This window comes from Emys orbicularis, chromosome 6 (assembly GCF_028017835.1).
Source record: "Emys orbicularis isolate rEmyOrb1 chromosome 6, rEmyOrb1.hap1, whole genome shotgun sequence".
Lineage (NCBI taxonomy): Eukaryota > Metazoa > Chordata > Testudines > Emydidae > Emys > Emys orbicularis.
In genome coordinates, this window is record NC_088688.1 from 57,609,508 (window position 1) to 57,636,144 (window position 26,637).

General features: G+C 40.9%; 1 protein-coding gene across 1 annotated transcript in view; it reads left to right on the plus strand.

Moving 5' to 3' along the window:
- Positions 1-26,637, plus strand: part of ADGRV1 (adhesion G protein-coupled receptor V1) — a 444,841-nt gene that overhangs the window by 366,408 nt on the left and 51,796 nt on the right. Inside the window, exons 88-89 of the mRNA XM_065406543.1 lie at positions 11,057-11,214; positions 26,035-26,156. Of these exons, the coding sequence (XP_065262615.1) occupies positions 11,057-11,214; positions 26,035-26,156 (280 nt within the window). The remainder of the gene's footprint in view (positions 1-11,056; positions 11,215-26,034; positions 26,157-26,637) is intronic.

Consider the following 26,637-nt stretch of genomic DNA (forward strand, 5'->3'; position numbering starts at 1 on the left):
GTGTAATTGGTGTGTCTGGTAATACAGAAAGAAAACTAGGGAGATGACTATATGTAAACCCAACCAATATAGTTGCTTTTTTTACCTTGTTCACTAGAAATGGGGAATTGATTTAAAATGCCAGTGTGGGTGTTGCCCTATGCAAAATAAAAACAAAGACTGAATTACTTGGCTTATTTCATTCATTTGCATGCATCCCCGAAGAACAGATAGTTTTATGTTGGATTCTCATTCATTGCCATGAAGTCGTTTTTAAGATTAGAGGACTTGACAATGACAGGAACATCCTGTTGACAAAAATGAATTCTTAAGATAAAACATTGGCTCAACCAGAGCTGATGGTTTGTTTCGCAAGTGAAGAAAAAGTATTTCCTACTGTTTGGACACACATAATGGGCTTGAACCTGCACTTGCTAGGTTCATCTAGGTATGTCTCACCAAATCAATTTTCTGCTATTGCAGAGGCGTTGGTCATTGATGCACCTCAGTTCCTCCTATTCTCAACCTGTGGCACACAATAATTTAGTTTCCTGAGGGCTGTGATGCTTTAGTCCAGAGGGAGTCAATTATTTTTTGTTAAGGTCCAAATTTCTGGTCAAGGTATAGTCAAGGTCCAGAGTCCAGAGAAAATAATGAAATGATAATAATTAAGTAAAAGATTTCGGGTTCTGTTCAAAAGCATCTGGCAGTCTGGATTTGGCCTGTGGTCTGCTTATGACTACCCTTAATTTAGTCTGATCCCGGTTATTGGGCACAGTGCCGGTAACTGGGTGGGATTTAGTGGCTTGTGATAAACAGGAGGTCAGACTAGGTGATCTGGTGGTCCCTCTTGGCCTTAAACTCTATATCTCTTTACTGATGAAAATTTCCCATATTATTTAAAACGTCATTATTCTCTTCTCAGATTTCATTGGGAGGTTAGTCTGAGTCAGGAATGCAGGATTGGGCCCAATATCTTAATAGGTGGCATTGACTTAGCTATCGGACGGCCCAATTCATCTCTTTATTAGGGTTTTTGTTGTGAGTGGTGGGTGGGTTTTTTCCAGTATTTGTAACTTTTGGAAATTGAGAGTAATGCTCATGAAAATTAGGGGAAGTAGGTTTGTTTGAAGCCTGGCATACTGCTGTGGATAGGCACTGTGATATCTCCACTCTGCACAACAGTGCAGAGTGGAGATGCTACTTGTTCCCACCCTTATGCTACTGTGCATAAGGGTGGGAACAAGATGGCACAGAATCAGCTAGCTTTGGTGACTGCCATAAACTGCAAAAATAAAGCCCATTAAAGGACCCGCAGGATTCCAAAACAGGCGGAAATGCTTTTGAAAACCAGGGACAAACAACCTTAAACAAACCAAAGGCTTTCACAAGGCTCAGGAAAGGAGCACCCTCACACTCAGGCAATATGTCCACTGAAGCTGCGAATGATCATTTTGCAGAGGAAGAAGTCACTGACCCTGTGGAGAAATGTGGGGAGGTTTATTAGTGAGAACAAGTAGTCTCAGAAAACTGTACTAGCAGAGCAGGTTGCAGTTAAAAGCTCGGGGCCCCAACAAATAAAGAAAACTGGAACATTTTCAGGAGAGGTTCTAATCCTCAGACCATCAGATAAACAACTTGGAACATCAGAGGCTGGCAGTAAACATCATCATCCAAGATGAGTTAAAATAGCAAAAATGCGATTTTAATTTACAATATGTTGCCTAGATACAGCTGGCACATAATTTGTTGCAAATCCTATTTGACAATTTTGACAGTTTTTTCAGCAAGTAATTATTTGTGAACAAATTTTCCCATTATTTGATTTGCCTTGGGCCTGTAAGGATTTGGTCTTACATTGGGCTTGTCTATGCTTGAAATGCCACAGTGGTACAATTGCAGCGCTTCACCATAGACACTACCTGTGCCAATGGCAGAACCCCTCTCGTCGTTGGTAGCTAGGTCAATGGAAGAATTTTTCAGTCAACCTGGTGCTGTCACCACCTGGAGTTAGATTGGCTTAACTCTGTCACTCAATGGTGTAGATTTTTCACTTCCCTGAATAATGTTGACCTAACTTTTTAGTGTAGATTAGGCCATTATTAGTAATACCATACTAAGGTACACAACCAAATCTCTCTAGAGGTGATGAAATAACAAAATAACAAGGGAACAAAGAGTCCTGTGGCACCTTATAGACTAACAGACGTATTGGAGCATAAGCTTTCGTGGGTGAATACCCACTTCGTCAGACGCAATAACAAGGGAAAAGCTTCAGTGAGACAGTCACAAAAAATGACGTCAGCCAGGGGTGTGGTTGCCTGCCGACCAACCCTTTGTCCCTAAAAGAGGATTCTGATTGTTTGATAACCCAGAAGACTTGCAGTTTTTCAGAAAATCTAACTTTTCACTTTTGGAAGCTCCGCTTAAGAGACTGTCCTGGGAAATCTAGTTGTGACAACAGAGAGGAGAAAACTCTGTCTCTTTCCAGATGTGCTGATTGAACTCCCTTTCCTTAGAAGGGATCACTGAGTGTCACTCCTATTATGTAATACCTCATTGAATTACTGAATTAAGGCCCTTTTGTTCTTATTTTTTTCTTTTAAAAACAAATTATGTAATTGCACTAATGTTTAGCTTCATGTAAAGATTGTTTCCCTCCTTTGGCTTATATATTTCATTTAAATAAGTCTCTAGATTTTGGGGGTGGGAATATTGAGTCACACTGGGATTTCCAGAAAAGACATAAATATATATTAAGAATACAGAGGAGTTTAGGAAAACATAGGGATGCATAAGTCTGCTTGTCCCTGGAGGGGTTCTAACCTTGTTTTATATAAGTTGGAATAATGGGGGTGGAGATAAGAGTCCTGGTCCCAGTTGACCAGTAGGTGATGTTATTTTAATTTAAATATAATACAGACAGCTAATATAATGTCCTCTTTTTCAAAGGAAAAATAGTCCTTTCTCTTGTTGACCTTTATCACACAGACCACCATGTGCTGTTAGTCCTGTTAAAACAGTCTTTTTAGACAAAGATGATATGGGCTTTCTGTAATAGATTTTACCATAGTAGACAAACATTTCTATATTTTATGCCAACTCTGTGTAGCTTGAAAGCTTGTCTCTTTCAGCAACAGAAGTTGATCCAATAAAAGATATTACTTGATCCACCTTGTACATTTTATAGAAAACACTGGCTTTTTTCACCCCATTGATTGAGTATAGTCTTTAAAAAACAGTCAAAAGTGAGCTTTGAACTTTTAAGCCTCATTAAAAAGGTTTCTGTATATTCCTTGCCCATGTAATTGATAGAGTAAATTTAGAACTAGCACATAGGGATATTAGCAAGAATTATCCACTTGCATGAACTGTCATTTCCTACGTGGTTTCCACTAACAGAGCACAGAGGAATGTGCCCCTTTCTCAGCCTCTAGACTGCTATGAGTATGTGTGACATGTAATTGAAGAGAAAAGGGTAGAGGTTTCAGAGCATAAATATGACTTCACAGGAGACAATGTACCTGCACCAAGAAATTTTTTCTTTTCAGTAAAATCTAAAAGCAATATATATATAATAGCAGTCTGCCTGTATTTTTAACTTGGATTTAAATTAAACAGGAAAACATTTTGGGAAGGAAAATTACTGGTAATTTGATTCATAAGGAAAATCACAGAGTGTAACACAGTTCACAGAGTTTAAGGCCAGAAAGGGCTATTAGATCATTTATCTGATCTCCTGTGTATCACAAGCCATTAAACTTCACCAAGACACTCCTATATTAAGCCCAAAGTCTTTAGTTAGACCACATTTCAGTCTTTAGAAAGCCATAGGCAGAGAACAGGAGGGAGACCAAGCTGTCACCAGAGCCTGATGCCCACGCAATGGCAGGGAATTGATTAGGTGAGAGATGGCCAGATGATTCCAGCAGGCAAACCACATCTTGTGCTTCAGACCTGGAAGAAAATTCCTTCTTGACCTCAAACCTGGTGATCAGTTAGACACTGAGCAAATGAGCAAGCACACCAACCAGCCATCTAGAAAGGGTTCTATGTATTACTTCAGAGGACTGGTCCTCCCTGTCTGATGTCCCATCTCCTGCTGTGGCCAATTTCTGATGCTTCAGAAGAAGGTGGAAGACAAACAAAACACCACCAAACCAGAATAAATGTGGCCAATTCTGCACTGGGGGGAAAAATCCTTCCTGATCCCCGTAGGTGACTATTTGAAGCCGTGAAGCAAGCAGTTAGATTATGGTCATTATTTTAATGCAGATGGCAGGGCCGGCTCCAGGGTTTTGGCTGCCCCAAGCAGCCAAAAAAAAAAAAAAAAAGCCGCGATTGCGATCTGCGGCGGCAATTCGGCAGAAGGTCCTTCGCTCCCAGCGGGAGTGAGGGACCGTCCGCCGAATTGCCGCCGAATTGCTGGACCTGCCGCCCCTCTCCGGAGTGGCCACCCCAAGCACCTGCTTGCCAGGCTGGTGCCTGGAGCCGGCCCTGGCAGATGGGCAAGTGTTACGAGCATGTTGAAGGGAACGCAGGCCATCCTGTTCTCCCCATAGTCCAAGAAGGAAGGGGATGAACAGAGGGACTCACAGATGACAGATTCCAAGGTCAGAAGGGACCACCTATTATATAAAATTAGAAGGATTAAGCAGATCAGGTAATACAGTAACTCCTCGCTTAACGTTGTAGTTATGTTCCTGAAAAATGCTACTTTAAGTGAAATGATGTTAAGTGAATCCAATTTCCCTATAAGAATTAATGTAAATTGGGGGAGTTAGGTTCCAGGGAAATGTTTTTCGCCAGACAAAAGACATTATATACATATACAGCATAAGTTTTAAATAATTTCAAACAATTTAATACTGTACTCATCAGTGATGATTGTGAAGTTTGGTTGAGGCGGGGGCATAGTGGAGTCGGGGCTTGCCCCGCTCCGCCCACCCGGTGTTCCTGCTGGGGAGCGGGGTCGGGAGCTTGCCCGCTCCTCAGATAGAATGCCAGGCGGGCGGAGTGGGGCAAGCCACCACGCTCCAACCCTGCTCCCCGGCAGGAGCACTGGCGGCCGGAGTGGGGCAAGCCAAACAACCTAATAATGGAACATTGCGTGACTTTAAACAAGTATGTTCTCTAATAGATCAGCAACCTAGTAACAAAACAGTGTTAACCAGGACAACTTTAAGTGAGGAGTTACTGTGTGATAATTGTCTATAAAATAAACACCCTTATTCTAAAAGAAATGTTCAGGTGCAATATAAAGATAACATTGGGCTGATGCCATCCTATGTTGTGCAATGATCCTATCAGAGTACAGGTTTGGGTGTCTGGATAACGAGGAGGGGACGCAGCAGGTGGTAACAGATGGTGGGAGGCAGAGGAAGAAAAGAAGAGCAGCTAGTCCAATAGAGAGAGGGGAGGAGTTGATGGAGACAGCATCAATACTCAGCCCCGGGAGGATACAGGATGGCACTAGGGGGACTATAAGGGAAAATAGAAACAGACAGGAGTTACGACTACAGGGAACAGGGGATACATTAGTAGATCGCACTGTCACCAGGCAAAGGCAGGTTTATGTGATTGGAGACTCCTTACTGAGGAGGTTAGACAGGCCTGTGACCAGGGCGGACCCAGAAAACAGAAGGGTGTGCTGTCTGCCGGGCGCTAAGATACAGGATGTGGACCTGCAGTTGAAAAGGATCCTAAAAGGAGCAGGTAAGAACCCCTTGATCATCCTTCACGTAGGAACAAATGACACGGCTAGGTTCTCGCTAGAGAGAATCAAGGGAGATTATGCCAGACTGGGGAAGACGCTTAAGGAAGTTGAGGCTCAGATTATCTTCAGTGGGATTCTGCCTGTTCCTAGAGAAGGACAGCAAAGGGCTGACAGAATTGTGAGGATAAATAGCTGGCTAAGGGAGTGGTGCTATAAGGAGGGCTTTGGGATGTATGGCCACTGGGAGGCTTTCGGGGACAGACAGCTGTTCTCACGGGATGGACTTCACCTGAGTAGGGAAGGAAATAGACTTCTGGGAGGGAGGCTGGCTCATCTCATCAAAAGGGCTTTAAACTAGGAATTTGGGGGAGACGGTTGGGAGATGTCCAGTTAATCTCCACGCCAGATTCCAACACTGAAAAGGAGGGTGACGAGATAAGCACAGATATAGGTAGGGGTAGGGGATTGGACATAAGAAGGAGGGGGCAGATGGACAGTACGGGGTCCGTACCAAATTGCATAACTAATAGGAGAAAGGATAGACAGCATACAGTAAGATGTTTATACACCAATGCGAGAAGCCTAGGTAACAAAATGGAGGAATTGGAGCTCCTGGTCCAAAAAATGAAACCTGATATCGTAGGAATAACCGAAACGTGGTGGAACAGTAGTCATGACTGGAGTACAGGTATGGAAGGGTATGTGCTGTTTAGGAATGACCGGAAAAAAGGTAAAGGTGGGGGAGTGGCATTGTATGTCAATAATGAGGTAAAATGTAAAGAAATAATAAGTGATGGAATGGATAAGACGGAGTCTGTCTGGGCAATAATTACACTGGGTAAAAGAACTACTAGAGCCTCCCCTGAGATAGTGCTTGGGGTGTGCTATAGACCGCCAGGATCTAGCCTGGATGCGGACAGAGAACTATTTAATGTTTTTAGGGAAGCAAAAACTAATAAGAACTGTGTAATCATGGGGGACTTTAACTTCCCAGATATAGATTGGGGAACAAATGCTAGTAACAATAATAGGGCTCAGATGTTCCTAGACGTGCTAGCAGATGAATTCCTTCATCAAGTAGTAACTGAACCGACGAGGGGGGATGCAATTTTAGATTTGGTGCTGGTGAGTAGTGAGGACCTCGTTGAGGAAATGGTTGTAGGGGACAACCTTGGCTCGAGTGACCATGAGCTAATTCGGTTTAAATTAAATGGAAGGATTAACAGAAATAAAACTGTGACTAAGGTTTACGATTTCAAAAAGGCCAACTTTAATAAATTAAGGCAACTACTTAGGGAAGTGGATTGGGCTAACATACTTAGGGATCTAAAGGCAGATGACGCCTGGGATTATTTCAAGTTGAAGTTGCACGAGCTGTCCGAGGCCTGTATCCCGAGAAAGGGAAAACAGTTAGTAGGCAGAAGATTTAGACCTAGCTGGATGAGCGGGCGTCTCAAAGGGGCGATTAAGAAAAAACAGAAAGCGTACAAAGAATGGAAGAGGGGAGGGATCAGCAAGGAAACCTACCTTATTGAGGTCAGAGCATGTAGGGATGCAGTGAGAAAGGCCAAAAGCCGTGTAGAGTTGGACCTTGCGAGGGGAATTAAATCCAATAGTAAGAGGTTTTATAGCCATATAAATAGGAAGAAAACAAAGAAAGAGGAAGTGGGACCGCTGAAGAATGTAGATGGAGTGGAGATTAAGGATAATCTAGGCATGGCACAATATCTAAATGAATATTTTGCATCGGTCTTTAATAAGGCTAATGAAGGGCTTAGAAATAGAGAGAGCAGGACAGAGGGGAATAAAGGAGGGGGGATTGACATTACAGCATCAGAGGTGGAAGCCAAACTTGACCAGCTAAACGGGACTAAATCGGGCGGACCGGATGATCTTCATCCTAGAATATTGAAGGAACTGGCACAAGAAATTGCAAGCCCCTTAGCGATAATTTTTAATGAATCTGTAAACTCGGGAGTGGTACCGTTGGACTGGAAAATAGCTAATGTGGTTCCTATTTTCAAGAAGAGGAAAAAAAGTGACCCGGGTAACTACAGGCCTGTTAGTTTAACATCTGTAGTATGCAAGGTCTTGGAAAAATTTTTGAAGGAGAAAGTAGTTAAGGACTTTGAGGTGAATGGCAATTGGGACAAATTACAACATGGGTTTACGAAAGGCAGATCGTGCCAAACCAACCTGATCTCCTTCTTTGAGAAAGTAACAGACCTTCTAGATAAAGGAAATGCGGTGGATCTAATATACCTCGATTTTAGTAAAGCGTTTGATACTGTACCGCATGAGGAATTATTGGTTAAATTGGAAAAGATGGGGATCGATATGAAAATCCAGAGGTGGATAAAGAACTGGTTAAAGGGGAGACTGCAGCGGGTAGTACTGAAAGGTGAACTGTCAGGTTGGAGGGAGGTCACCAGTGGGGTTCCTCAAGGTTCGGTTTTGGGTCCGATTTTATTTAATCTATTTATTACTGACCTCGGAACCGAATGTAGGAGTGGGCTGATAAAGTTTGCGGATGACACAAAGTTGGGAGGTATTGCCAATTCGGAGAAGGATAGGGATATTCTGCAGGGAGACTTGGATGACCTTGTAAATTGGAGTAATAATAATAGGATGAGATTTAATAGTGAGAAGTGTAAGGTGATGCATTTAGGGATGACTAACAAGAATTTTAGTTATAAGCTGGGGACGCATCAGTTGGAAGTGACGGAGGAGGAGAAGGACATCGGAGTCCTCGTTGATCGCAGGATGACTATGAGTCGGCAATGTGACGTGGCTGTGAAAAAAGCTAATGCGATCTTGGGATGCATTAGGCGAGGTATTTCTAATAGGGACAAGGAGGTGCTGCTTCCGTTATACAAGGCGCTGGTGGGACCTCATTTGGAGTACTGTGTGCAGTTTTGGTCTCCTATGTTTAAAAAGGATTAACTCAAACTGGAACGGGTACAGAGAAGTGCCACTAGGATGATCCGAGGAATGGAAATCCTTTCCTATGAAAGGAGACTCGAGGAGCTCGGTTTGTTTAGCCTAACCAAAAGAAGGCTGAGGGGGGATATGATTGCTCTCTTTAAATATATCAGAGGGATAAATACCAGGGAGGGAGAGGAATTATTTCAGCTCAGTACTAATGTGGACACGAGAACAAATGGATATAAACTGGCCGTGGGGAAGTTTAGGCTTGAAATTAGACGAAGGTTTCTAACCGTCAGAGAGGTGAAATTTTGGAACAGCCTTCTGAGGGAAACGGTGGGGGCGAAAGACCTCCCTGGCTTCAAGATTAGGCTAGATAAGTTCATGGAGGGAATGGTTTGATGGGATAACGTGATTTTAGTCAATTAGGCAATAACGTGCCATCGCTGGTAAAATGAGGGTCCGGCTGGAGATTCTTGCCTGTATGCTCGGGGTTCTACTGATCGCCATATTTGGGGTCGGGAAGGAATTTTCCTCCAGGGTAGATTGGCAGAGGCCCTGGAGGTTTTTCGCCTTCTTCCGCAGCATAAGGCAGGGGTCGCAAGCTGGAGGATTCTCTGCGACTTGAAGTCTTTAAATCACGATCTGGGGACTTCAACAGCTGAGTTAAGGGAAAGTGGGTGGGTCAGCTTTTGTGGCCTGCATCATGCGGGAGGTCAGACTAGATGACCATAATGGTCCCTTCTGACCTTAAAGTCTATGAGTCTATGAGTCTATGAGATGGTATGAGCAATGAGATGTGTGGCTGAGCCAGTACTTGGCTGAGAGGAATTTAGCAGTTTTGTTGCTGCAGAAAGTGGTGGTGGTCATTCGGCACTGAGTGAGTATTGAACCAGCATGGTGCCTCAGGTGTTAGAGGGCGCTGCAGAATTTGTTGGGCTAAATTTACAGAGGGTCTGGGTGGGTGAAATTTACACATTCTTCCAGCTCCTCCACCAATTACACCAGTGTAGACTCCCTTTAGGGCTTGTCTGGATACCAGTGTAGACTCCCTTTAGGGCTTGTCTGGATGAACAGTTAGTGCACAGCATGCTGGGGTGTAAAGAGTGAATCTGCATCCACGTGAATTAAAATTTCCCTAGTGCACATTGACCTATCCTGCGCATTAACTATTCATCTCAGCAAGCCCTTGTTTAGCAGACCTGGCTTGACAAGCAGCAGGGTAGGGGTGAGTATGCTGCACCCTCTGAAAGGGTGTACCAATTCCACACTCACTCTGAAGGCACAGTCACTCCCAGAATTCTCCCTGGGGCAGTGCAACTTCACAGTCATCCCCAGTGCAGGTCAGTGGGGATCAAGCACAATCTAGCCCTATGACCTATAGGGTGTTTATATGGTATTCTGTTAGTACTTTAAATCACAGTCCTGCATCCGTGGCTTAACTGTTTTTTCCATGATAACACATTTGAACGTCTTGTACAATTTAAAGAGTCATAACTCAAATACATGGAAAGGGTGAAGAGTGGCAGAAAGAAAAAAAAAATGGAAGTGAGAGAGCACATTTGATTTCGCATACAAATGACATGTAATTTCCAATAAGTCAAAGGAAAATGATTGTCTTGCATTGAAGCCTAGCTGTTTTATTTCAAAATCATGTTTCTCAAAATTTCATTTGTTGGGCCAAGTATGGAAAATGTCATAGTGTACTTTTAAACGCATATAACTAAGAGAAGATCATGTTAAATATAGCATGCACGGTTGTTTAGGAAAAATTATAATTTGTTACAGTGCAGGGGTTCAATTTTTCCCAGCGTCTAGTTAGGCTAAAAAAAAAAAAAAAGAATGTGATATTACTAATGTGCCAATGTATTATTTTGGTTAAGGTGTGTTAAGCAGTTAAGAACCATTTGAAAACAGTGCTGTCAAGTGATATTACTTTAGGTAGATAATGAAAGCATTTGTGGTTTGTAAAACACATCATCAATCAAAAGTACAATAGAACCTCGGAGTTACGAATGCTGGAATTAAGAACTGACCGGTCAACTACACACCTCATTTGTAACGAGAAGTACACAATCAGGCAGCAACAGAGAAAAAAACAACAGCCAAACAAACAAACAAATACAATACAGTACTTGTTAAGTGTAAACTCCAAAAAAAAATAAAGCGAAAGTTTAAAGAAAAAAAAAGATTTGACAAGGTAAGGAAACTCTGTGCTTGTTTCATTTGAATTAAGATGGTTAAAAGCAGCATTTTTTTCTGCATAGTAACGTTTTGTTCAGAATTATGAACATTTCAGAGTTATGAACAACCTCCATTCCTGAGGTGTTCTTAACTCTGAGGTTCTACTGTATTTGTATTAGAAAGTTCATTTATGTAACTGTCCAAGGTGTTTGTAATGTAATAAATGGCGGATGCTTTTTTGTTTTTTCCCAGATGCTTTATTCCAAATGTCTATGCTGCCCTCTTCACTGCTGCTCTCATACCATTAATGTGCCTGGTGGTGGTATTTGTGGTATTCATCCATGCCTACCAGGTGACTCCCCAGTGGAAAGCATATGATGATATTTTCAGAGGAAGAACCAATGCTGCAGGTAGGACACATGGGAGGATTCCATGAAGGCAAATAAAAACATTCTAACTTAAAGTGGAATTCAATCTAGTGCAGAGTACCTGCATAGAAATCCCGATTCAGTTAAGTCCTTATGCACGTGCATAAGTTTAGGCACATTAGTAGTCCCTTTGAAGTCAGTGGACTGTATTTCCATGATTAAAGTTATGCACATGCTTTGTATCTTGCTGAATTGGAGACAAAGGCCATTGCACTACTTAAACTTTTAATATGGTCTTGAGCAAAATATAGGATATTGTGTGGGGTGTCTGCACTAAAGTGAACATCATACTTCAGGAATAAGGAGTTGATCATGTTTATTTATGGTTTAGAGTTACTCCTTTTGTTTTGAAATTTTAGGGTACTAGTCCCTAGTAAATGAATAAAAGTTCTGTACATGAGAAACATGCTAGTTAAAAAAAAAAAAAAATCTGTCTCAGGCACAGCAGGGATGGGTGTTGACTGGTCTTTCCTGTTAGAATGATTATTAATAAAATAGTGTTCACTAAACCAAGTTCTAATGTGCTCTTCAGCAATTTAGGCCAATACTTTAATAACAGGGCACTGTGTGAATGACTTGTAAAAAGAACTGTTTTATTTTCATAGTGTCTGGATCAAATTTAGCTATGGTGTAAAGAGGTGCAATTCCATAGGCCAAGGCTGAATTTGGCTATTAGGTTTTATAAACTCTCAAATGGTTCTTGAATCAGTTTTTATATGTAAAGAGAGTTTCATCTATCTACAGAAAAAATAAGTTGAATAAAAGAGAGGAAGTGAATCACTACCAAATTCATTTCACAAGTCCAGGATATGACATTATACAAATATATAAAAGATACCTTTGTTAGATTCCAGTACTAAAAGCTGCAGTGATATAGTTTTAAAACCTTAACTGACTAAATAACTATTTACTAATTAGACAAATATTATATGTATTGTATATGTGCTGGCATGTCACGGCATCCAGCTTTTAGAAATATATCTTCTGCAGTGCAAAAATAAAATATCAAGTATATGGAGTCTGGTAATTTCCTCAAAGTTGAATTTGTCCTTCACTGGTAAAGTACCAGATTAGCTAACAGGAATATGTGTTTGTATAAGATTCAAATGACAAAACATAACAGTTTGTTTCATATGTACTTAGCATTATATGGCTTGTTTGCACTTTGTTCTCTACTTACCCTTCAGAGATAGAAAAGGCAATGCCTGCAGCCTACCTAAAAGTCGCACAGCACAGTGTGTGACAAAGAATGATTCCTTTATTCAGTGGTGAATAATACTGTAAGTTCAGTTACAAGGAATCCTTTTTCATATTTCAAAGATATTTTGATCCACCATCTTACTCTTTAATGGGTTGTGTATGAAGATGCTTGGTGAATCTCCTGTACATGAAAGCCCTGGAGGCTTACGTCTTTTGTCTAATTAGAAAGCAAAGTACAACACATTCACAAGCAATGCATAACAGGAGTACTTGTGGCACCTTAGAGACTAACAAATTTATTAGAGCATAAGCTTTCGTGGGCTACAACCCACTTCTTCGGATGCATCCGAAGAAGTGGGTTGTAGCCCACGAAAGCTTATGCTCTAATAAATTTGTTAGTCTCTAAGGTGCCACAAGTACTCCTGTTATTTTTGAGGATACAGACTAACACGGCTGCTACTCTGAAACCTGTCATTAAGCAATGCATGCTTCCCTACTCTGACCAGCTAATGTATCTCAATGTAGGTCAGAACGGGAAGTTCACCCTCTAAATCCACTTCATCATTAATCTTTCAACTAGCATCCTTTTGCCAGTCTCAGTAATGATAGATTTTGTGATGTGGACACTAATTCTCTAGGAAGTGGGCTGAGATCCCCAGTTTTCACACAGGCCACTCACTGAACTGTCAGGTGTAATGACATTTAGGTCCAGACCTGTAATAAAATCTGTGCAGACACAAAGATTCACCCTTTCAGAGCGTATTGCGGGATTGGGGCCTTTGTCACTGTGTACTGAGCCTGGATTCAGCTCTGCTGCTTTGAGATGAAAGTCTGATCATTAATCTTTTTCTATCTGTTCTTGTGAATTTTAATTTTGTATTTGTAATATTAGAATTACTAATCTGTTGCATTTTGAAATGAGGTGTAAAACATTTGGTTCATTCATGTAAGATGGGAAAACCAGATCAATGCAAATATGTAAAATTCACTGGCCTACTTAACTACTAGATAACTTTCAGTCCTGTTTGCATAGAACTAATGGATTCAGTCCTATCCAATGTCTAGGTGTCATTAAGGAAAGACAATACGTAGGCAATAACATACATAAAGTCAACAAGGAGGATGCAGAAAATATTAACAGTAACCATGCCTGGGTGAATCAAAGGCATGAACTAGTAGATATGAACAAAGGCTTAGTTAACTTAGTATGGGTTGTCAGGGCTTTGTTGTAAGCCAGTACAAAAGCAGAGTGGAAAGGGCATTGTGAGGTGTCTGGAGAAAATGAAGTTGTGAAGAAAGCACAGGCTAAATGAAATGTCAATAAGAGCTTTTTTATCAGGAGAAGAGGGGTGAACATTCCAGTAGTCATATATCATCAAGGGAAATTGGACTTTAATTATCTTAGGACTTCTGCAAGCAGATCCATTCCCCAAGGAAAATATTAAACGCAAGTTGCTTTCTGGTATGGTTGGCAGTATTTTTAGCTTTTACAAGGGTAATATCTAATTATTAGTATATTCAGAATGTAAGTTTCTCGAGATAGGGGGCCTGTCATCTCACTTGCCTGTGAAATGCACTGAACATATACAGCACCATATACATAATAAATAATAGTCTTTTTGACTGTCTTGTCAAATATTTCTTTACTGTCACATGAGAAGTGGCTAGATCACTGAACCTTCTCATGGGAATATACACTGTGTTTTAAGGCTTACTATACTTTTATTTAAAGTATGGTTTTCCACTGTATTTTATTTTATATTTGCATAATCAAAAATTGAATTAAGGAATTGATTATTTGGACTATAAGGTGGATAGAAAGCTGGCTAGATCATCAGGCTCAATGGGTAGTGATCAATGGCTCCATGTCTAGGTGGCAGCTGGTATCAAGTGGAGTGCCCCAAGGGGTCGGTCCTGGGGCTGGTTTTGTTCAATATCTTCATTAATGATCTGGAGGATGGCGTGGATTGCACCCTCAGCAAGTTTGCAGATGACACTAAACTGGGAGGAGTGGTAGATACGCTGGAGGGTAGGGATAGGATACAGAGGGACCTAGACAAATTAGAGAATTGGGCCAAAAGAAATCTGATGAGGTCCAACAAGGACAAGTGCAGAGTCCTGCACTTAGGATGGAAGAATCCCATGCACTGCTACAGACCAGGGACCGAGTGGCTAGGCAGCAGTTCTGCAGTAAAGGACTTAGGGGTTACAGTGGACGAGAAGCTGGATATGAGTCAACAGTGTGCCATTGTTGCCAAGAAGGTTAACGGCATTTTGGGCTATATAAGTAGGAGCATTGCCAGCAGATCGAGGGACGTGATCATTCCCCTCTATTCGGCATAGGTGAGGCCTCATCTGGAGTACTATGTCCAGTTTTGGGCCCCACACTAAAAGGAAGATGTGGAAAAATTGGAAAGAGTCCAGCGGAGGGCAACAAAAATGATTAGGGGGCTGGGGTCACATGACTTATGAGGAGAGACTAAGGGAACTGGGCTTATTTAGTCTGCAGAAGAGAAGAATGAGGGGGGATTTGATAGCTGCTTTCAACTACCTGAAGGCGGTTCCAAAGAGGATGGATCTAGACTGTTCTCAGTGGTAGCAGATGACATAACAACGAGTAATGGTCTCAAGTTGCAGTGGGGGAGGTTCAGGTTGGATATTAGGAAAAACTTTTTCACTAGGAGGGTGGTGAAGCACTGGAATGAGTTACTTAGGGAGGTGGTGGAATCTCCTTCCTTAGAGGTTTTTAAGGTCAGGCTTGACAAAGCCCTGGCTGGGATGATTTAGTTGGGGATTGGTCCTGCTTTGAGCAGAGTTGGACTAGATAACCTCCTGAGGTCCCTTCCAACTCAGATATTCTATGATTCTATGAAGAGAACTGTCTGATGTCTCTAGGTAGTCCTCTCTATGAAGAGGGTATAAAGTGGTGCGAGTGACATCATGATCATGTTTAAAGGACAGAATTGTGCAAATATAGAAGAAAAGTATTTGCAAATATACTAGGATATAAAACCTGATGATTCAGTTTGCTGGTATTTGTGAACTCTATTTTTCATGTTGATTCCAGTGAGCAAAGAATGTTTGCAGAAAGCATACCAATTCTCATTTATATATGCATTTGCACACAAATATTCATACAAATATACACTCGCAGAAGTGTTTAATGTGGTCATCTTGAAAGCTGTTTGGGAATCATCCAGTTAGAAAGTTGTAAAAATAACATGCAATATAGACCAATTACCAATGTGAATAGTGAAAAACGAATATTCACAGAAATCGTTTCACAAACAATCCACAGGCTAAATATTTTTCACACAATTTGCTGATTTATTTATTTGTTTTGAGAGCACTTCTTGTCTAACTTTTGCCTCATCTACTCTTTTTGGATCTTAGTGTAGTTTATGGGAAAAGCTCAGACAAATTCTACTTTATTCTTTAAACAACAGTGTGTTTATCTCCTAAAGTGCTGGATTCTATGGTCTTTTCTTGAACAGAACTTTCATCAACTTCAATAGGAGTTTTGTTGAATGAAGTCAGAACGGCACAATTTGTCCCAAAATACCATTTACACCTCTGGAAACTTTCAAAATAATCAGAGCTCTAGGTGGCTAACCTAAGCTTGAAATGTGAGTCCAAAAAAGTATCTTTTCCCAGAGATTTGGAAGCATAACTTTTAAAGCAGCTTTAACTTGTACAACTTTCTCTTTCACGGCAAATCAGCCCATGTCTCCCTGAAAGGGCAAAATTCTCCCCTTGGATATGAATGGAAGTATTGTACTTCACTATCGGTGTGGATAGATTATTATCAATGCCGAAAGGGGTTCCCACGTGTTCTGGGTAGTGAGCACAGAATAGCAACATTGGATATTATCATATGGGATCTCAGAGGAAAATTTCACCCTAAGCCAGCTTCAGGGATGACATATTTTCACATGAATGAATTCCTTGGGCAGTTAGAAATAGGAATAGTTCTTTAGGCTATTTCTCAACTGTGATAGGAAATAAACAGATTGTTTTCAAATTAAACATTCAGGCTTTTATCTTTCCATTTATTTTTCTTCAATGTCTATTTTTACTGTAGACTGTATAAATAAATTCTGCAATCTTTGGGCATGTTTGAGTTCTCCTACATCCTTGTGCCAGCATCACAGGTCACCAAAGCAAGACAAGACATGGTTTCACACTCCTATTTCACTGATTTTGGGGGCATTTCTTTTTTCAAAAGCACAAAGCAACATGTAGAGATCATTGCTCTCTTCCCACCTTATGCTTTTTCTAGGGGGCAAAGGAGGACTGGAATTGATTGTCCTCCTCTACTTTCCAACTGAAGACATGAACATGCGTGATAACATCTACATTGCCATATGTTGTATCACATTGCATTGGAGGTAGCTGGCATCAGGTCAAGGAGACAGAGGGGCACAGGAGAGTCAAATTTTTATTATTTTGGGGAAGAATGAGTGTCTGACCTAGTCATGAAAAGGAGAATGCTATGAAGGAAAAGACTAGTTTACAAGAATGTATTTTTATCTAAGCAAATCAGAACTTTTCGAAGATGTAAATTTGGTTTGCCTAGAAAGGAGACTTAAAGTTTGGACTGATTCAGATTATTTTCAAACCAGTTTGCCCAGCCCTACTGCAAACATGTTCTGTTGAGTATGAGAATTTTTATATATACAGAGCATCTCAGTAATCATCTCCGACAGGAACCAAATGGAAAGTGTACAGTGGTAAACACCCCTCAGGAGAATTAATATTGAGGTTTAGAGAGAGTGTGATCCTGCTGACATTGAAGTCAGATGGCATGGGAACAGAACTGAGTCCATAATTAGGATATACTAGCTATAGGGAAACTGAAACTGGACATGATTACAAATTTAACATTCTCTTTCCACAAATATTCCCCAATACCTTTATTTCCTTGTTTTTCTGTGACAATTCCTGCCAACAAACTTGTTTTCAAGAATATTTGTGGAAAGTGAACTCAAAGATGGTATGAGCACAGTTGAAGCTCATTCATTTGAATTTCTACTATCAGAAAATGTTTTTCAGTATTCACCCAGCTCTATATATTCACTTTAAACATACAGCTCTTCATGGCTTGCTAAGCAAGAGTCTTTGCAGTTTTTACTGAACTTAGGTCTCCAGTTAGACAATGAAATTCACAGTGCATGAATACCACCGTCCCCCCAGACCAGCTAGGAATAGAGTATCTGAAAATTTAATCCAGATTCTGCAGTGGGTCTTCAACTCTAGCCAAGAACAATTAAGAGAAATTAGAATCTCACTGCCAGTTCAACAACCTAAAGGGGGGAAAGCACAACAAGCAATATTTTTAATCATTCTTTTTATTGACTTTTCCATTTTTATAAAAACTGTAAACACTCCAGGCACAGGAAAAATGCAACATAATAGCAAAAATACAAACATTTAGGAGTGCTTGTGAGTGTGCACCTAGTTCTTTTTTATTTGTTTTTCATAACAGAATATTCCTTATGTTCCACAAGCAAAAAAAAAAGCATATTCTGCATAAAAAGGCACATACACCATTTCCAGTTTATTAATTCTTAATTTAATTCACATTTTTCCTTCTATTCTGGCTCAACCTTGGTGTAAGTGTCCCAAAGGGTCTTGATCCTTTTGACAGTTCTTCTTTGTGATGAGTCAGATTTAAATAATAAATTCAGGAAACAGTTATCAGATACAGTTAGGCTATTTTTGTTGCACAAACAACAAAGGAACTTCTAAATATAATATATTGTGTTTACAAACAGAAGAAAAGGAAAATTGGCCATTAACATTCTAGCAACGAGCAGTTTCAAAATCAAGGGTACTATGTTTACCAAATTCATTGTATTTTATATATTGTTTTTTCTTATTTAAGAGCTGAATTTATCAGCAGGGCTTTCCCTTGATACCCTTGAGACAGATTAGTATATGTTTCTATATGTCTTCTATTTGCTGAATGGGCATATTAATTGTTAAACTGTACTATGCCTTCACTTTGGCACTATAGCCTCCATCTTGGGATGACACACCTGGGAGGTGTCAGGGGGAATCCTTGCATGTGGGGACAGACCAAAACCAGAAAGAGGAGTGAGGGCGCAGAAGAATCCTGGACTCCCTGGAAGACACTAAGACACAAAAAACTCTGAGGAGGGATGTGGAAAATGAGACAAGTGCTTATCTTTCCATAGATCTGGATCTCTCTTGTTCATTGTCTTTCAGTAATGTGGGATTGGTTTAAAGGTGCCTTTGCAAAGTCTCTGGATTACTTGCTGTAACTATCACGAAGTCCCCAAAGGGTGAAATTTGAATCCAGAGTGCCCATAAGGTTGGAGCTATGGAGAGGGCATACAAAAGTTACTGGGGAGACTTAAGAGATCCATACTTGTCTTGGGGGCCTAAGGCAGCTGAGCTGCAGGGCCCCACATTCCAGAAAGGGGTACCAGCATTGGAGTCTGTATCCCAGGAGTGTGCCTGAAAGGCTGGCTATAGAGTCAGTGTCTGGATGCTGCTCAGACTCAGTAAGCTTAAGATCACATGGGATCCAAGGCTTTGGGTCCAGAAGCCTGGTGACTGTCTGCAAAGGGGGAGCTCAGCTAAGGCTGTAACAACACTTTTATTATCCAGTTTTACTATTACAGCATAATCTCCTAAAAATCACCAGCCCAATAAGGCAATTGTTTCCTGTTTGTGTCTTTTGCCACTTTTCATCTGCATTATGGTAATTTTATACTTTTATTGGTTTTCCTGCTGCTTTGCCTGAAGTTGCAACTTATTCAAAACTCTTCTGGCTGACTGCTCATGATAATGTGAATGGCTGATCACACTACTTCTAGACAGAGGTTGCTCTGTTGGCGTTCTGTGAAGCAGTGGGATGTTTTTCTAATAATCTATTTACATAGATTACTTCTTATGATGATACTCTGACACATTTTTATAATCTTCTGTTCCCATAACTTGAATCTTACCCTACAAATGGCCTTCAGGCTATGTACAGGGCCAGCTCTGGCTTTTTGGCTGCCCCAAGCAAAAATAAAAACAAAAACCAGCGATCTGTGCGCCGGAGCGCGGGTGCAGGGGGACCGGCTAGCGGGGGGGAGGGGGAGGGAGTGGGTGGGAGAGAGAGAGAGAGAAGGGGGCGGCCAGGGCTACAGCTGCCACGCGGCCCCTCCTGCCGTGGTCTGCGGGGAGGGAAGGACGAGGACTGCCCTGCCGGGCTTGCTGCAGGGTGCTCCTGTCCGCGCCGCCGCCCCCTACAGGGCGGCCGGAGCAGAACAAACAAACAAAAAAAAGCGGCCGTGCCGCCCTAGGATTGGGCGGAATGCCACCTCGTTCAATCTGCTGTCCCAAGCACCAGCTTGCTCGGCTGGTGCCTGGAGCCGGCCCTGGCTTTATTAATTATTGTTATTATGAATTCATTGTTAGAGAAGAGCTCCTGGTTCCCTAAACTCTTAGTCTGGGAACGTGCTTCTCTTTAATGTTCATTGCTTACCTTCATATTCACTAGTTTTAACAACTGCAAAGTGTGGGGCATTCATGTAAATGGCATTTTTGAAGATGGGATTAATTAATGTACACTCCACACAGTATTTCATGTGTTGTAGATTCAAATTGTGCAAACAAGTACCCAGTACTTCTGTTCTCCCTTACAAAGTCGGTTATGACTGGCAATGTCAAACATCATATTGTAGTAAATATATTTCTTACAAGGCTAGCACAGATTAAATGTGTAGACAAAACTGCACGATGTTAAAGTGAATTGGGAATTACGGATTCACTTTAACTCAGACTTGCCAACATGTGACACGAGTCATCAAAACTTGTGACAAGGACCAAAATGGGGAACACCGGTTTGCTCCTCCTACTTTGCTCACCCTTTGTTTGCTCCCTTTGTTCCCTCCTCAGTTTTCTTCTGTTGTTTACTTTTCCTCTTCTCCCCATATTTGCTCTCATCTTTGCTTTCTCACTGTTTTTGCCCTCTCATTTACAGACCTTTCAATTGCTTTGGAATGTACAGAGGCAGCGGCTCCTGGCTTTGCCAGGAAGAAAGTGGTGGTGTTGGCAGCAGGCACTCACAACTCCTCCCTGTGCCTGTCAGTGCCCGTGTATGGTGAGGTGTCACTACACACATGCAAGGAGTCTGCCACATGCAGGCACTCTCCCTCCTTCCTCCATTCTACCTTCCTGACAGGCACTGCTCTATCTGTTGCCCAGAACATCGCAGATGCAGTACCCTACCTCAGGGAGTGAGAAGCGGTGCCTGGAGCCGGCCCTAGCGGAGGAAGCACGTGCCTGGGGCGGCACATGCTAAGGGGTGGCATTCCATCCATTCTTGGGGCAGCACAGTCCGGGCGGCTTTTTATTTTATTTTTTTTGCTTTGGGCAGTAAAAATGGTAGAGCCAGCCCTGGTGAGAAGTGGCACTAAAACATGAAGTACCATGTAACACAATACAGTTGAGAGGTCTGGTGACTCATTAGGTAATGGTTATGCCTCAAAGCTGCATATTTCAGCATTTCTTTATGGGAATCAGAGAGCTTTTCAGAATGCAGGAGTGTCATGCTCTGGTCTGAATCTCACAGTTAAAGCCATTCAACCACATTGGGCATGATGTGACTCTTTCCCTAAGTCATACCCAGTTGTATATGTAAAAACTGGACAAAAATTTAATCCAAAGGTTGGGACAATAATGATTTGAGAGTAGGGAATTCCATAATTAAGACAATGAGCAAAAGATCTGTAACTATGGAAAAGAAATGGATCTCACAGAAACAGGCGTGCCCAATCAGGGTGGTAATATATATTTTCAGGAAATGGATGGACTGACAGTAACTTAAATTAAACCCTCCATCTACTAAAGTGCTAAACAATGGGTGATATGTAGTTTTGCCATGGGTAGGGACCAAATATAGTTCCAGTTACAGTATATAACACACACCAAAGCTGTGTTGCAACATGTCCCACCCAAACTGTACTGCCGCTGACTTTACTGTTCCACCACAGCTTTCTATTCTGTATTACTTGTGGTTTATTGAGGGAATATGTAGGTGGGTGGTTGCTCTTTATTTGATCCTGGTTTGGTTTTAGACTTAAACGACCGTAAGAGAAAACACATTTGTCTGAAAGCACCATTTTTTTCCATAAAGAAACCACAGGCATTTAGAGTCTCTTCAATTCCAAGCGCTGTTGAATTCAGACCTATTTATTGATACTCTCTTTTCTTACCCTGTACCTATTTTTGCAAACTATTTAAAACCAGGTATTTTACAGTTGCTTAGCAGGTTTATTTGTCCTAGCTTTTGAGGCATTGTTTGATCAAAATATACCCAGTTGTCAGAATGAAATGTCAATGAGGTGAGCTCAGACAGCTTTTGAACTATAAATACTGGCTGAGCTTCAGCATTCTATTACTCGGCTATGATCTCCTTATTGACAATACGGCTGCATAATAAAGCTGAGGCTGTTCTTATAACAACATTGGGCACACAGCAAGGAAGAGACACCCTTTGTATCTTTTTTAAATTGACACGTACAGATCCCAAAGCTTGTGATTATATTTATTATAGAGTTATAGTTCACCATCTCAGATGATATCTATGAGATCTTGTTAGATTTACTGGGCTTGAGTCTGATTTTACTTGGACTGGTCTTACATTGGTTTAATTCAGTTGAGTTCAGTGTTGTTCTTGATATGTGCTGGTGGGAAAGTGACATTAGAATCAGGCTCCCCATACTTCAAAAGTAGTTTAGATTGAGATAGATAGCTTATCAATCCATTTTCTTCATCTTTTACTCTTAAGATGTGTTAAGTCATTATGGATTTCAGATTTTTTTTTTTTTTTTTTGCTAAAATTACTTAAAGCTAATATTGCACATGCAAAAATCTGGCTTGCACGTGCAGAAATGCTGCTTTTGGCATGCTCTGCAGATTCATTTTGTTCCATCAGCACTCGAGTTTTCCAGTGGTAAAGTTACATTGCAAAAGAAAATAAAAAGCTACTATAAGAAAGAAGTTGTTTGAACTTACTTTGAATTTTTTTTGCACTGCTAACTTCTTAGGCCCAACTATGGGTTTTAGAATGTGTGTACATTACTGCTCTTTGTCTTCACTACATTGCATTAATTCCATTTTACATGGTACCGTGAGCTAAGTTAATTAAAGGAATACAAAGATACTGTAAATGATTGTGAGATTTAGACAAGAAATGGCATTTCTATTCATTAACATTTGAACACAGATAAATGAATAGTTGTACTGGTAACTGCTGAATTTCCATATTTATAGAAAAGTGTTAAGTTAGATAATAGCACAATTCCTTACTTTATGTTTAAAAATAAAAATGTGGTAATTCTCACAAAAGAATTAGTTGTTTATGTACTCTCAGATATTAGCAAATAGAACTGCCAATTATATCTTATCTTTTCAAAAATATGAAAAGCAAATATCTAATCAGTGTTTGTCAGATCTGGTTCAGTGATGCATACAACATAGTGTGAAAAGAAGAAATAGAGCATTGCATAATACTTAGTGCTTTAAAGTGTTCTACATCTTAAAACACTTGAATGCATTATGAAGTCAATAGGAGTAAAAATTACAGACACTGTGATGGCATGGATATTCCCATTCTTCTTCGAGTAGTGTCTCTATGGGTGCTCCACTGTAGGTGCTCCACTGTAGTGTCCTATGGGTGCTCCACTATAGTTCCTTCTCTGTGGGTGCTCCCCTATAAGTGTGTCTGCATCCCTGTGCTGTTGATCGGAGAATTTTGTTAGCAGTGTCCATTTGACCCAGACATATGTTGCACCCCACGTGTGCTCTGCCAGGAGTTCCCTTTCTACCGCAGAGTTTATGATGAGAACTCTGAAGTAGAGGGGAGGAAGGGGAGTTGTGGAGCACCCACAGAGAGACATATCTCAAAGAACCATAGTTACTGCACAAGGTGAGTAACTTCTTCTTTCCATGTCTGATAGTACCCTAAAACATTTGCAAGTTCATTTTCTGTGCAAATTTGCTGCATGTTTTCCTCTCTGGGGTTGGTTCTGTGGGAGTAAAACTGGGTAGGGCCTGCAGCCAGCTGATCATAAGACCCTGAAGCATCAATGGAAAAAATCATGACCAAACCTAAAGCATCTCAGGACAACCTTGCATGCTGGTTTCTCTTAAACAAAATGTACTGTGCTAAGGCCTGCTCCAAAGCCCATTGAAGATAATGGGAATCTTTCCATTTACCTCAGTGGGCTTTGGATCAGGTCCTTGGTATGGAAGAGCTGTGATGAGAGCAATGTGTTGCATAGTCACATTTCCCTTCTTCAGTTAGCAGTATTGTGTTCCTCTCCATCCAGCAGTGGGGAGCACAGGGACCTATCTTATCCTCACAATACCGCTCTGAGAGAAATAGACATTATTAGCTTCATTTTGCAGATGGTCAAACAGAGTAAGAGATGATTGATGTCTTGTCCTTGGCCATAGAGGAGAAAGTCAATACCTGGACCAGGGTTAGAATTGAGTTTTCTGGCTCCCAGCTCAGTGCTCAGGCCGTAGGACTCTATTGGCTGAAGTGGCTTTGTTGTGGTATCTTCCACTAATAAGGAATGTATCCTGTTAACTGTTCTGGAGGGCTACGTGTTCCTTTATTTTAATGCTTTAGCTTTTCACCTCAGGAGTCCTAGGTTTCCATTTGTCATACACAGTGTAGATTTTCCTCTGCAGCACAAAACCATGACATAATCTGGTCAGGAAAGGTACAGCAGGTGCTTTGAAAGTCATGACTGAGGTATCATGAATGTCAAACAATGCCTTGTCCATGTTGAAATCAATATCAAAGTTCTCATAGAGCCGGATCAGGTCTTATGTGGGGAAACCTGCAAAGTACAGTACCTGCTCACGCTGTGCTTTTTTCTAAGTAGTTCCCCCCACAGTGAAAGTTTAAACATTCATTTAACAAAAGTAATTGCCAAAATAATAATGAAGTCCCTGAAGTAATTATTCCTTGCCTTGCTGGAAGATAGTCAGGCAACCAATGCCATGGCTATGTTCATGTGACTTTTTTCTTGCAACATAATAGGAAACATAGGCAAGAAAGGCTGTACATGCTCCTGTGTAGTCTCATTTACCTTGTTTAATCCCCCTCTCGTCTGTCAAATTTGCTGACATAGCATTAATTACAGGGAGAAGGGGCAATGCTTTGCAGAACACCTCTGCAAAGTGAAATTTACAAAACTGGGCAAATAAGGACTTTGAAATCTGTCATGAGAACTGTCAACAGTAGAAGCCAATCCAGAGTCACTTGACTTTAAGAAAATAATTTTATTTATTTATGCTGTATTCTGCTTCCCCTTTTTGTGAACTTTGTACTGTATTGCCATATTATTTCCTCAACATTACTTAGATCCTTTGGACTACAAATACAATAAGAGATATGAAATACATCTGGATATAAGGCAATCTAGGAAGACAAACATGTATAAAATATATCTGGATATTAGGCAATCCAGAAAAACGTGTATAGTTTAAGTTTTTGAAAACAGATCTCTTTATATCGTCTGGGTTTTGTGCTTAAGGCGAGATTCTGCAAGCACTTTTGCATGTGAGTAAACTCAACATGCAAATACTACCTTTGAAGACAATGGGAATAGTTAAATAAAGTTACTTATATGCTCATGTCTTTACAGGACCAGGACCATACTCTTGTTTAATTTGCAGAATAAGTAACAACAAATCAGTGACAAAGCAATATTCTCAGTTTAAAATGTCGGAGTCATAAAGGATTTTAGTATTGTTTATATTTAGGATTTTCCCCCCCATTCTAGGAAGTAAATCTTCCTTATTTTTCCTCCAAACTTCCAGGGTTTATCAAGAACTCCTCCACTTAGGCCAGGTCTACACTACCGCGGTAGTTCGACAGCTGGCAATCGAACTTCCGGGTTCGATTTATCGCGTCTGGTCTGGACACGATAAATCGATCCCGGAAGCGCTCGCCGTCGACTGCGGTACTCCAGCTCGGCGAGAGGAGTACCGCGGAGTCGACGGGGAGCCTGCCTGCCGCGTGTGGACCGCGTCTGAACCGCGGTAAGTTCGAACTAAGGTATGTCGACTTCAGCTACGTTATTCATGTAGCTGAAGTTGCGTACCTTAGTTCGAATTTGGGGGTTAGTGTAGACCAGGCCTAAGTTTACATATTTACCAAGGCCACGTGTACACTTCCCCACCCATAAAGCAAGAGTCCTTATTTATCTCATTTAATTGGATTGTCTCCCACTGAACCTCGTCCCCACCAGTTGTGCATCTTCACAAACAGCTTTCAAATCTGTTTGGTAAATCAGCCAGCAGGTGGTGCTCTAAGTGAGGGACAGGACATATCTATACCCCTACCATCCCCCGCTGCCCCCACCACAATACAAAGAGTGGGCAACCTCAGAAATGCGCCTGGTCATCACTGGAGCACGAACGCCAATGTTAGTCCTTTAAAGCAAGATATTCAGGTGCACAAAGGGTAGTGAGAGAGATCTGAAAACTAAAGCTTCTTTATACATGGGTAATGCTGAAAGTATTTTTTACAAGGCATAACAACTGAAAGACTATGTTTATGGTTTCCAGAGATCCCACTGGTCTTATATCTGTTTGCCCTGATTTCCATTACATGGCTTTGGGGAGGACTTCACATGGCTTACAGGCACCTCTGGATGTTAGTCTTCTTTGTTATCTTCAACAGCCTGCAGGTAAGATCTTTTCCTTGCTGTCCAATTACGGAGAATGGGAAAGCCTCAATTGTGCATAACATCTGACATGTCAAGTTGTAAAAGTTGTGTAGAAACCAGAAGCAATAGAAGGTTCAGTAGGTTACCACTATGCAATGGTCACTAGAAATGTGGTTATTTTTAGAATTAGTATATTAGATGCATATTCAAATAATAGGTATGTTATTCCAAAACAACAGCAACAATAATAATTACACAGAAATTCATCTCATAATCAATACACTGGTGAGAAAACAGCACCTGTTCTGTACACAATATAATCCTGTGGCAATAAGTCTAACAAAGTAATGTAGGCAATTGCAAAAATAAAATGGGAAGAATTTCATTTAAAACTATGGTAAGTATCAAATAGAAAAGGTTTAAAATGGTATGTAACAAAACACTAATATTTAAATTGAAACCTGTCCCATGCTATGTGTACACAGATAAAATAAGATCTTTT